Source organism: Idiotropiscis lumnitzeri, chromosome 9 (genome assembly GCF_059441095.1).
Source record: "Idiotropiscis lumnitzeri isolate Australia: NSW breed Sydney's pygmy pipehorse chromosome 9, RoL_Ilum_1.0, whole genome shotgun sequence".
Lineage (NCBI taxonomy): Eukaryota > Metazoa > Chordata > Actinopteri > Syngnathiformes > Syngnathidae > Idiotropiscis > Idiotropiscis lumnitzeri.
The window spans coordinates 3,121,859-3,135,557 of record NC_142399.1 but is presented as its reverse complement, the minus strand read 5'-3'; the positions used below and the strand labels follow the sequence as shown (position 1 = coordinate 3,135,557).

At 40.3% G+C, this 13,699-nt stretch overlaps 1 protein-coding gene across 1 annotated transcript; it reads left to right on the top strand.

Moving 5' to 3' along the window:
• Nucleotides 1-4,595: 4,595 nt before the first annotated feature.
• On the top strand, nt 4,596-13,694 carry hcrtr2 (hypocretin (orexin) receptor 2). Its single transcript, XM_088305662.1, has 7 exons — nt 4,596-4,948; nt 6,520-6,698; nt 7,900-8,143; nt 10,042-10,157; nt 10,246-10,466; nt 10,595-10,716; nt 11,343-13,694. Exons 1-7 carry the CDS (start codon nt 4,738-4,740, stop codon nt 11,507-11,509), a joined length of 1,260 nt encoding a protein of 419 aa, XP_088161788.1. The 5' UTR covers nt 4,596-4,737; the 3' UTR covers nt 11,510-13,694.
• Nucleotides 13,695-13,699: the final 5 nt, after the last annotated feature.

Below are 13,699 nucleotides of genomic sequence, written 5' to 3'. Positions count from 1 at the left end.
GAGCGTTTGAAAGCAAAAAAAAAAAAAAAGGAGAAAAAAAACTGGTTAAATGGCTTGAATGAGGATTTTCGCTGCCTTATCAACTGTCGTTTGAAGGTGCCATGTGTCAGTCGAGACGAAGAGGTCATTTACTTTGAAGTCAGAAGGAACGCAAGCTGTCATCTCGAAAACAGATTGGATTGGAAATTCAGACGTCGCATCACATCACATAATCATTGAGGGACTTTCTAATTACGTCAATGATTTTTTCCCAGATAGGTGGCCGCGCACTTTTGACAGCGAAATTAGTCGCACGCTGTCGAGCTGACCTCTAGCCAGCAATCTCGCCATTACGTTTGGCGCAATTAAACAAAGACAACCCAAGCAAAAATATTTGACCATTCCGGTGAGAAAATCTGCAAAAGTCTTCCACAAGGCCTGATATTAGAGTTTGCTTTGCGGTCGTCCCTCAAAGAGGCTATCCCATCCATTTTTACAACTGGCGCCTCCCAAAAAAATACTTCAAGTATTTTTCCAGCCAAGATTAATAAAGATAAAAATCTCATCACAAAAAAAAAATAAATTAAATCACTACAGAGGCGGGGCGGGGCATTTTAATCCTGATGTCATTTTTACATGCAAAACTATTAAATAACGTCCCTGTACGGTCAAATGTTGTCACATACCACACTAGCACTTTCAACATCCACACTCAGCAACAGATTGTGTTCGAATCATTTTTGTATTTTTTTTTTAAGCAAAACCCGCAAAGCAACGAGGATTTATCAACATTTTGGTTGAGGTCAGCAGAAGGCACCCAGAAGAAGCCCGGAGACTATTGATTCAAACGTGATGAAAATTCTGAAATGGTCGATAGCAGCGTTGCATGTTCCTTCCAAACAACTTAATTATCTTCTAATCTATTCACACAACAGCGTTGTCGATTATACAGCCACTCCTTTGCAAACGTCAAACCTGTAAACATGTTTTTATCCGCAACTTCCTCCATAATGTTCTTAAAGTGACATCCCTTCTTGTTGAAATGTTTACATTTGTCAACAGAGATGTTAGAGGTCTTCAGCCGACACCCTCGGACTTGATTTATTTTCAAAGCTCATTGAGTATTCGGCACCGTGCTCTCGCACTTATTGATAAAAGACGGCCACTCCGTTGGTGAGTATCAACGGTGCAAAACTTTCTCCGTGGACTGATAAACATCGAGACTTAAAACATCAAGACAACGACCTCTCCGAGAGGCTTTCATACCTCGGAAGGTATGTCATCAGGAAAAATTCACTTTGCATTTTTCATCCTCTTCTGTAATTTTTTTTTTTAGCTATTACCTTAATTACAATTTAATGGTAAATGAAGCCTCAAATCTGCTTCATGAAGCAGTTGCAGTATTTTTGGACTCCTCTAGATGGCACTCTCTGTTCAACATTGTGCTGAAGGCGCACACGTAATTGCCATTTTTTTTAAAGCCTTCATTTAAAGCAACAGTGCCATCTAGAGGACTCCAAAATACAACAAGTGGTTCATGAAGCAAATTTGAAGCTTCATTTTCCCATCACTAGTGTGACCCACTTACAACATTTAATACAACACACTGGATTTCAAGCTTCAACCGCTTCACTCACCGTTTTCTTCATAAATTCTTCCTTTAGGACATCTGTTACTCTTCCCATCTATAACAAGGTAGCAAATAAATTAAACACGGCTCCACAGCTTGCAGCCTTACTTCGTGCCTTGTCACATGGTCTCCTGCGTGTCACAATTAAGTGTTCCTAGCGGGATTGTTGAGTTGTTGCACAAGGCTCAAAGCGGGCGGAAGTAGAGTATTAGAGACGTGCAGAAGGAATAAAGAGCAAGTGAGCAAATGGAAGAGCTCTAAGCGTCCATTCTGTGTGGTTATTAAACACAACTGAATGAAACACTGCACACACAATAAATCGGCTGGTGCCTTTCTCCTTATCGTGTTCGCACAGCTCTGGAGATTTTCCTGTCATATTATCGATGTTCAAAGACCCTACGATCAATTCTTTTTACTGTGCTATCCTTTTTTGTTTCTACTTACGAGCAGGAATTTCCTCTTTCCGATTCAACGCACAGTAGCTGAATTTCGACCGGTGCCCTTTAAGGTTAATGTCGTAGATGGCGGTGGTTGCTCAGCCTCTTCGGATTAGTCATCCTAATGGTTTTGTTTTATGGTGGATGTCCTTCCTGACGCAACCTTCTGCATTTATCCAGGCTTGGAACTGGCTCCCCGCGGCTGAATTATCTCGGGTATAACACCTAACCTAAACACATCAAACATGAGACATAATCCCTCCAATAAATGTTCAACTATTTTACGCTTTATTTTATTAATTTACAGAATTACAGATGTAAGACGCTATTTTGGTACCCCTGGCTGTTCTATTTGCATATTTTGATTCGCTAAACAAAAAAACTAAATAAAAATACCTGCATTACTGTCACGCTGGCGCGTCAGCTCACGTCACTTCCGCCTATGCCCCGAGAAGCCGCTGCCGCAACAGCAGTGGAATGTTTACGTTTCTCCTGCCGAACTTGCAACAATGTCATGGTTCACTCCGGCTGCAAGATTGTAGGAATATAGTTTCTGTATATATTGTGAACTATTTCTTAGTAAAACATTTCCACGTTTTCTCTCCCTGATTCCCAAAGCAACGGAACATTGACGTGACGTCTTCGACCGTATCAGGGTGCCGGTTTCAGCCGTGTTAGTAGCGGAAGAAAGTTTGCTTAAGTGATAGAAAGTGGCTCATTACGCTAGCGCTCGCATTAGCATTGTGCTTCGTCGCTCAACTCTGGTAAACGCGTTCGATCACCGCAAGAAAATTCCACCCATACGCAGTATGACTGCACTTTGCGCGAGACTGGCGCTCGCCTCAAAAATAAGAAATTGCTTTTGCTCCTGCATGATTGGGCCAACATTCTCAGCTAGAACAACCATATTGTGCTCTGGTTATTCCATTTGAGGGACTCCTCTCATGCTCAGTGTTGCATTATAATCAGTATGATTCAAAAGTGGTGGCTCGACCAAGTTTCCAATTCTAATTCCTGTATATCAATTCTAAGGATAATAGTATGCCAGACAACTGGCAATGAGCTTTTCTTATCAAAATTGCAAAGCAGACTTTTATGCAAAGAATAGATAAGGCGCGTGCGATTCAATTTTTTATGAAGATCCTAAAATGTCACTAGGAAGAAAAAATATGCTTTGGCATTTCTTGAGACAGTTATTTTTTAACCTTTTTTTTTAAGTCATTAATGAAACGTGATCCATTGTACTTGATAGTTACCTCAAGACTTTTGGAATACCTAAAGTGTGATATATTCTTCTCTTGCACAGATTGCACTCTCGAGAGAGAGAAACATTATTCTTTTTACCCATTTTTGCTCAGAAACACAAAGAGCATTGGCATCTTCAATTTGTCTTTGAAGGTTGCTTTATATCAAAGGGACTCAACGTCAAGGAAATAATACAAAACAAAACAAATGCAAAAATAATGCATGCAGATAAGCGTGGGAAATGAAGAACCATTGCGTCACCTCATATTTATAAGCAATGCTGTTTCTGTCATTCTGCCCTTTTCCTATTTGAAATTTCAAAACATAATCGGCCTGTATAAATCGCACAATCGGGAGCTTGGAACTAGTCTCATCAGAAATAACCAGGCCTCCGATAATTTGCATAATAACGTTTTGTTTAACAAATTATTTTTCTGCAATATCTTGATGCAACTCACTTGCACTTTCCAGACTAAACACCTTTTTGTCCTTCACGACAACCACCCGGTCAGACTACAAGACAATATCGTTCTGTGTTCTGGACCAGGCGAGTCCGTCACCGACCAGACCCTGCCCAATCGTTGGCCGGAGCACAAACACAAGAGATATTGCTTGTTTGCCTTTATATCAGCAATATACGCGTTTTATCACACTTGTACTGCACACTTAGTCTATGGTATGTAATTGCGTGATATTTGGTATTTCTTTGAGAAAAGTGGCTCAAAATGCATGCTGGAATCAAGAAAGTACCTTGCTGAACACATTAACTTTATAATCAGGGCTTTCATTTCATATATTGAATATAAAGATGGGACCAAATATATATTTTTTTGACGCGCTGGGCCTCTTATTAAATATTTCCTCTTGATGTGTTGAAATTGATTGAAGCGTAATTCAAATCTTTGATAAAAATAAGGTATGGTCATGACACCCGCCCCACGTCACTGTTTAAATCTCATGGCATCTTTAAATCCCGCGGACAGTGGCTGATCTGCTTATTGCTGGAGCACCTGTGGCCCCCGCGCTGGAGAGAGAACGCGAGAGAGCGAGGGGAGAGAGAGAGAGCGAGCGAGAGAGAGAGAGAGAAAGAGAGAGACATACACAGAGAGAGAGAGAGAGAGGGAGAGAGACATACACACACAGAGAGAGAGAGAGAGAGAGAGAGAGAGAGAGAGAGAGAGAGAGAGAGAGAGAGAGAGAGAGAGAGAGAGAGAGAGACATGCAGAGAGACATACAGAGAGAGAGAGAGAAAGTGGAAGAGAGAGAGAGAAAGCGCGCGCGCTGCCCCCAGCTTCACTCATGAGTGAGCTGTCGGCCACGGTACCTGTTGGCAGACCTCAAACCAGCATCCAAGCGTCGGTCAAAATCTGATTAGACTCACGGCTGACGCAACCCAATCAAGCGGGAAGAAAGCGCGGGATTATTCTCCACAAACACACAATTATCATGTCAGGGGCCACCGGGGACTTAACGTGTGAGGAGTGTTTTTCCGCACAAGGGGCCAACAGCACCGACTTACACGCGCTCTCTACGGTGGACGACGACGAACTTCTGCGCTACATCTGGACGGAGTATTTGCATCCCAAGCATTATGAATGGGTTCTCATTGTGGCTTACATCTTTGTGTTCATCGTTTCCCTCATCGGCAACTCGCTCGGTGAGTTTTCTCTTTTTCTCACCGGCGATACATTTCTATGAATTAGTCCAATTCAACTGAGAAATAAGTGTTCGTGTGTATCTCTCTCTCTCTCTCTGTCCCCCCCCCCCTCTCTGTCTCTCGCTCCCCCCTCCCTCTCTATCTCTCTCTCTCTCTCTCTCTCTCTCTCTATATATATATATATATATATATATATATATTTATATACATGCAGTTTATAAACACAACATACAACTCAGCATGGTAATTTTAGTGACGCGTAATCACACACTCTTATATATGGCACTGGATAATTAGGAACTAAAACTGATTTCTTGATTTTAAATAATATGTCTAAGACTGTTTATACACTCTGATAGCACCACGTCATTTTAATTCCTCTTCTCTATTTAATTAATTTATTTTTTATTTATTTATTATACTATTGTCATCATTATTATTTTATTTTCTCATTTTTCTTACTTTGAGCAGTTTGGTTCTAATTGCTTTTATTGATGTACAGTGTCCTTGAGGGTCTTGAAAGCCGCTTGGAAATTGAATGTATTATTATTATTATTTTAAGACTACAGCAGAGCAAAGTCTGTTGCTTGGTTTTGATTGGTGTACGTTTTGCATTAACTGAATTATGGTAGACACATTTTTTGCAGTGTTGTTAAATTGCGCTGTTTCATTTCATTAGCGTATGTGGGGTCGGAATGCTGTGATTGGGCGTGTTGAATAATTATGAAAACTATTGTTGGTCTCCAGAATTTAGGAATAACTAGATATGGTTTATAAATTGTCATTTTCTCCTTTGATTTACTCCAACGTTTCTTGTCATGGAGGCTGCATTTTGGTTCAGCAAAGGCCTGTTAAAGGGACACGTCATTGGGCTGAACGCTGACGCTTATATAATAGCTCTGTGTGTCAAAATGTCAGAATGAAAATTCACCCCTCTAACAGAATCTGTAGTGATTCACGAGCTTTTTTTGTGTGTGATGACAACAGCCACAGGTTGGCACGCCCCCTTTTGGTGCCTAGTTTTTTTTTCCCAATCTCAGGTCGCCTACTCGTAATGGGAAAATGAAGCTTGAAATTTGCTTCATGAACCAGTTGTTGTGATTTTTGAGTCCTGTAGATGGCACTGTTGGTTTAAATTAGGGGTTTAAAAAAATGGCAAGTCGTGTGCTTTCAGCCCAATGTTGAACAGAGAGCGCCATCTACAGGAGTCCAAAAATACTACAACTGGTTCATGAAGCACATTTGAAGCTTCATTTACCCATCACTACTGCCTACGTTGTAGCAGGGAGGCAAACATTTCAATGTGTTGTTTCTCGGCTTGGTTTGTCACATTCTGTTGTCACCGAGTATCGGAGAGTGTTATAAATTTCTTAACATTCCTACTCTTGTCCATGTCAACCTGTGAAGATATAAAAGCCAGCTGCGCAATATGTTGGGTTTTTTAACAACAAATACACCCGAATATATTTGGTCAATTTATTTCGATGTGCTACAGAAAAGACCACCAAAGGTTGCGTAATATGATTGACCCTCTTCGAGAATGCTAAAATTGGGCTCGTTCTCTCTTTCAGTTTGTTTTGCAGTCTGGAAAAACCGCCACATGCGCACCGTGACCAACTATTTCATCGTGAACCTCTCGTTCGCTGATGTCTTGGTGACCATCATTTGCCTGCCTGCAAGTTTAGTGGTCGACATCACTGAGACGTGGTTCTTCGGACAGACGCTTTGCAAAGTCGTGCCCTATTTGCAGGTAAGAAAATAAACTTGTGATAGTTGATGAACTCTAAAAAAAAGTTTTTTTTTTTAAAAATAAGAGCTGTAAACAGGAGGTGAGGGAGATTTTTTGATTTATTTATTATTTTTTTGATTGTTTCCTGCAGTTATGAATGCCGTGGTCTAAAAGTGCTTAACAAAGCACCTGTTAAAAGATGCGGACAGTCATGAGGCAAGGAGACGAAGACGAGATTTGACCCATTTACTCCCCCTACCAAACTGTTTACACATCAATAGCAACCTTTCATCCTTTCACGTCTCTAATCCCTTCGGACCAGAAACACCTCAACTCCCTCCCCTCCGCTCCCTTAAAAGTACAGGTTTCTTAAGAATGTCTCTCCTTTGTGCGTCACAACAGCGTTCCCTTAAATTTGTCTGAAGGGCCTGATAAAAATACAAAAAATATTCAAATGTAAAATATTTTGAATTCATATCAGTGGCAGAACAAAACCGAAAAAGAAATCCTGGCATGAATAACATCAGATTTGAGATTGATTGAAAGAAATATTCTTGTATCTTTGGATTATTTGACTGTTTTATCTAGGTTACCCACTGGCGGTTCTGGCATATAAGCCCCTATTTCCCATATCGCCCTTTCCTTGTTATTTGGAGCCAACCAGCCAGCAGTGAAACACCTTTTTTTTTTTTTTGCCTTCAAATAAACTAAAACTGAAATGGGAAGTGTACTGTTTATTTGCTTCGGCTCCATAATTTAAAAAACAAAAAAAAAAAAAAACACAGCTCACTGTAAATGGAGCGCTGCTTAATGATAATGTAACGGGTCGGTTCCAAAATGCTTTGGAGTTTCTCCAAAATTGATTCGGTCTCTTCCTTAACGCCTCCGAAATTGGCAGCTGATGCAAATTTTGGGAGGCTGTGCATCATCGCTGTCAGCGTACGCCATATTTTGGGAGGCTGTGCATCATCGCTGTCAGCGTACGCCATCTCTTTCCCCAAATCAGCCGGGATAGGCTCAAGCTCGCCAATGATCGTAAAGACAATAAGTGGTCTAAAATTCATCAAGAGTACTCGAACATTCATCATAACTAACTCCTCGTTTGTGCTCTCTGTTATCTCCGCACACAATGGGATACAAAACAGCCACAACGTTGTCCTCGTTTGAGGTTGGGACTCACTTTGTGTTTGACCGTCTGTCGGTTACTTTTTTTTTTTTTTAGACCATCTCCGTCTCGGTGTCAGTCCTGACACTGAGCTGCATTGCGCAAGACCGCTGGTACGCCATCTGCCACCCGCTGATGTTCAAAAGCACCGCCAAGAGGGCTTGCAAGAGCATCGTTATCATCTGGGTGGTGTCGTGCATCATCATGATCCCTCAAGCCATCGTCATGGAGAGTAGCAGTCTTCTGCCGGCGCTCACAAACAAAACCAGTTTGTTCACTGTGTGCGACGAACATTGGGAAGGTGCGTGACGGACCAAACATTCATTTTTTTTGGCGACTGCTTTTCCTTTTCGGGGTCATCGTTGACATTGGAAGCTATCAAAGCGTCTCTGGCCATAATACGGATAATATTTATGTTGAGTCTGTTGATGAGCCTCGGCAGTTGCTGCTGTATTGGTTAGCAAACAGGTTCAGCCTCAATGCGGCCGTTTTATCAAAAGCTCGATTTGGTTTGTTTTACCGATATTTATAAATGGAGAATTCGGATGGAAAGTAGGAGGCGTTCATTTCTGTGAAGACTTAATTTGTCTCGAGTGGCTGACTCACCCAGCAGGTAATTTGGACAGGATGTCTATTACGGAGGGACGGCGAAAAAAAAAAGGATAGTCTGCTCTGGCAACATATTGGAAAAATTCAGCTTTCTCTCATATTTTTTTCGTTTGCGGCAATGCTAAAACTTGAATGAAACATTGCGTAGCAGTGGAACTCTTGTAATTGTTTGACTCCGGGGGAAATATGGATTATGTGATGATAAACTACAAAAAAAAACATAATAAACTCGGCACAGACACGTCACTTCCAGAGCTTTTAGACCATCCATCATCATCACAATTTAAATGCATGAAAGCATCGTTCCGAAATTCACGTTTCATTCAAATTCTAATAGAGCGCCATTCATGTGGTTGACAAAGATTAATGACGTTGTCATACGGGCAAGAAAAAAAAAAAAATTATCCACTGACCTCCCCCAAGGGATACACTTTTAGATGTTGATCTCCATCTAAAGTGATTCATCACACTCTTGGCATGTGAAAGACGAGACAACTGCGAAAGAGAGCTACGTTCGTCAACAGGTGAGGGAGGGGCGGGTGTGCGAAGCTGAAGAGTGCAAGGAAGGGCAACAAGAACAACAAGACTGTGGCGGCGCTTCCAACAACTGTGAAATTTGCTAACTCGTGAGCTCGTCGGTGTCTAGCGTCTCTCGTCACACTGTTGGAATGACCTCGAGGGATTTATTGCAGCTTTGAGGGGATATATTTCCCTGGCTCCAATATGTAAGGATGTGTGGGGAGAACTTACAAGGCAAAGATGCGATTGGATGCTTTTCACATGAGAAGATGAAGGCCTAATTTTGCATCATTTTCAAGCAATGTTTTTTTTTTTTAATTTTTTTATCCTTGGCGATTCGCGCAATCAGTCCAAAAAACACTCTTCTCTGTGAATTGTCCCACGGAGACCACATCTGTATTCACATGAAACGCCTGCAGTTCAGCAAATATTCTTGCAAAATAAGAGGACTCATTAGTTACTTCTCTGTGCTTCATTTTTATAGATCAATACAACTTGATTTTTATACAGCGCATTTCACAACAGCGAGAGCTTTCACAAAGCACTTTAGATTATTCTTATTAGATCATTAGAACGCAAATGAAAACACATTTACAATAGATACCAGAAGAACAGCAGAACAGCGACAGTCTCACGGGGAGTCGGAAGCTAAAGAATAAAAATGTGTCTTCAAACGGGTTCTAAAAGTGGACAGAGAGGGGGCGGGGCTCACATTTAATGGAAGCTTATTCCATAGGGAAGGACCGGCAACAGTAAAGGCACGATCCCTCCCCTCTGACGAATATTGTTTTTTCTTATCCAAAGAAAACCTTCCTGTCTGATTTATTGTCCTCCGATTTAATCAAACAAGAACTCAAATCAATCATGTTTGTGCACATTTGCAATCAATTTGAATTTTAAACACATTGCCAGTATTTATGAAACATACCATCGAGTGGAACTTTTCTATTCTATTCTACACTGAAAAAAAAAAGTTTTTCCCAAGCACACGTGTGAACTCGGAACTGTCAATCTTTGAGATCATGCAATTTCCCCAAATCAAAGAGTGCTCTTTATCCATACCCCTTCCAGCTGAGATCTACCCGAAGGTGTATCACAGCTGTTTCTTCATTGTCACATACTTTGCACCTTTGTGTCTCATGGTGCTGGCCTACATTCAGATCTGTCACAAGCTGTGGTGTCAACAGGTGTGTATTCCGCCTCCAAAACAAGCTTTCACATCTCGGAGCCGTCACGTGCACTGTCTGTATGCTGAACTGTATCTGCGTTTGACAGATTCCTGGCAGCACGTCAGTTTTGCAGAGGAAGTGGAAGACCATGCAGTGCTCGGCGGCAGCTGCGGGGCCGGGAGAGTCCGTGCGGGTGAAGACGAGCACGGTCTGTGCTGAGATCAAACAGATCCGTGCGCGGCGCAAGACGGCTCGCATGCTAATCGTGGTGCTCTTTGTCTTTGCTCTGTGCTACTTGCCAATCAGCGTACTCAATTTAATGAAACGGTAGCAGTCCGTTCGCTTCCTTAACAGTTCAAAAAATATCGCATCAAAACAGTCAATACAAGCCCACTTCAGTTATTTGAATTCATGATTCAGTCTTTTAGTGATATTGATTTTCACTTTGCCTGCAGAGTCTTCGGGATCTTCAAGAACACGAGTGACCGAGAGACCGTGTATGCTTGGTTTACTTTCTCACACTGGCTCATATACGCCAACAGTGCTCTCAATCCCATCATCTACAATTTCCTCAGCGGTGAGTATGGTCCCACACCTCTGGCTCCCTACTGCCCTCTAGAGCATTTTCTTGTGTTCTGCCTCTCATTATACATTTCGGCCATAGAGAAATGAACACATATGTATTTGTAATAATAGATATTATTCTTCAGACAAATTAAGTGAAACTGGATAATTATCATCACATTTTGGCACACTAGTGAGCCACGGCAATCTGGTTGGGAATCATTGATCTCATCAATAGTTTGGCAATTTAAACTAATATCTATTCTTTTCAGGAAAAAATATTTGTTAAAAATAATAATAATTGTTATTTTAAAATATTAAATATATAAATAAATATTTTTATTTTACATATTTTAACATTATTTTTAAATTCTATGAATTAATATTATTATTACATGAATCCCAAATCTCTTTTTTTTTTGGAAATTAATATTAGGCTTTGCATCACAGTTAATTTAGTGGCTAGTGAGTTTGCAATAATAGTCAGAGTATTGCTCGTCCTACATCCCCAAAATGGGCGTTCGGACTGTTCCGTCCTTTAATCGTCATAAAGAATAATTGACTGAAAAAAGTAGTGTGTTTAAAAATATCATGTTTGAAATGTCCCTGAGTGCATTTCACTTTCTTTCTTTTGCTTAGGGAAGTTCCGTGAAGAGTTCAAAGCAGCTTTTTCTTGCCACTGTCACGGCCAAGGCCAAGAGAGACCCAAGAGAATAACCACCCGAATGAGCACAGACAGCCGAAAGTCGCTGTCCACTAACGTGAACATGGACAATGTGTCACACATATCAGATCAGATCGTTTAAGCTCTCTTTTCATGCCCAGTACAAGTCTGGCACGAGGAGCGGTGTAAATCTGTGCAGGGGCGGGCTTGAGACGTTTTGCTATTTTTGCTGACCTGAGCAGCATTTTTAAAAAAAGGCCTTGTGCCCTTTGTGGGCGTAAACAAAGGCGATTTGTTTCGCTGCCAATTGAAATGGCTCCTCTCATTTCGTTTAAATGTTAATGGTTTAAACGCTTAATGGTGTTTTCATATATTTTATTCATACATCATGTCCAGCACTTTGTATGCAACTATGGTTGTTATGAAAGATGAGTTAAATGCCGCAGGAAATATGCGCAATGGTAGTCCTTGTCGTGGCAAGGACGCTGATTTGCTTGGAACCTGCGGCAGGTCGAGGTCGGCACGAATGGATATTTGTTTGCTAGAGGAAGAGGAAGAAGAAGTGGAAGTGAGCCCATGGAGGCCAACCGCTATTGATGGGAAAATGAAGCTTCAAATTTGCTTTATGAACCACTTGTTGTATTTTTGAGTCCTCTAGATGGCACTGTTGGTGTAAATAAAAGGTTTAAAAAAATGGCTTCCAGCGCAACGAGCAGAGAGTACCATCTACTGGAGTCCAAAAATACTACAACTGGTTCATGAAGCAGTTTGGAAGCTTCATTTTCCCATCACTACCAACAGCCCATTCCCAACTGCACCAAACTGCGTGCATCTGCGAAATCGCTCGGTGTTGATGGGCCCTTCGCGCAGTTTGACCGCGCTTCTTCACCGCAGACTTGCGCCAGGCACGACAATAAATCCCCGAGATTCAAGTACACAGGCACTTTACACAATATACAAGGTTAACAGCGATCTGTGATGAAAATCGGTCCAAGTGACGACAGACACGACCAGCGACGCATCTACCTCAATTAAAGCAATTTACAGTGGATTCATTTGGTTTCTATTTCAAATCGACAGGGACCTTTCTTTGACATAAATCAAGTAATAATCCCTGAACCAAAAGGCTGAACATCTTTGGTGAGCTGCAATTTCAAATTGATTGGAAATATCCATTGGGAGACACCAATGAGCTTTGAAATGTTGGACTCCAATTTGTAGTGATGAGAAAAATGAAGCGTCAAATTTGCTTCATGAAACAGTTTTTGTATTTTTGAGTCCTCTAGATGGCCCTGTTGAGTTAAATAAAGGGTTTAAAAAATGGCAAGTCAGTGTGCTTTCAGCCCGAAAGTGAACAGAGAGTGCCATCTACTGGAGTCCAAAAATACTACAACTGGTTCATGAAGCGGATTTGAAGCTTCATTTACTCATCACTACCAATTTGGTCCAAGTTTGGTCATATTTGCTCTTGCTCAGAATGAAGTTTTGTCTCAACTTTTGTGTCCAAACTTCTTCTTTGTTCAGGTGAATGTTTCATGTTTGCTGTCATTGTTGCTAATCTGTTATGATGTTTTTGTTGTTAATGGTGCCCAAAAAAAAAAAATTGTATTACTTTGTACTTTTTGTAAACAAGCTCGTGCTGTTGTTTTACTTTGTGAACAAACAACTGTCTTGCTTGCAATGAGGAGTTGCTTAAAATAGTATTTTATCACTCTAATATAAAGGAGCATTAGGGCCACATGCAAAAAAAAATAACAAGAGAATCAAATTTTATTATTACGTGCAAAATGAAGTGTAAGTTTACACCCAAAACATCACATGAGAAAAAAAAAATCTTTCTTAAGTCCAATATATCTGGAAAAAAATGTTTTATGAGAATGCACTGTTAAGATTACGTGGAAAAAAATGTGGAATATTATGAGAATAAATACTATTATAATATACTTATTATATATCATAAAGTGCAGCTTTAAAACTCATATTAATAGAAGAAGAATCAAATTTAAATATTATGAGGGAAAATTAATTTTATTAGGATAAAGACAATATTATAAGAATAAAGATGAAATTTAGCGAGAATATTGTTTCATGGGGAAATAAATTGGAATAAGAGGTGATATTACAAGAAAAACTGTCATTTTAGAGAGGAAAAAAACTTATTTTTATGATTCAGATCAGATGTGTTTTTTTCGTAATTTATTTATTTTTTTTTTTTTTATTTAAACAGAGATGTTGCACCAACTGTATGTATCATTTGGTGAATATGTGATTAATTTATTACTTTTTTACTTGAAAAGTGGCTGAATAAATGCATCCCTTTGACCTGATTGAT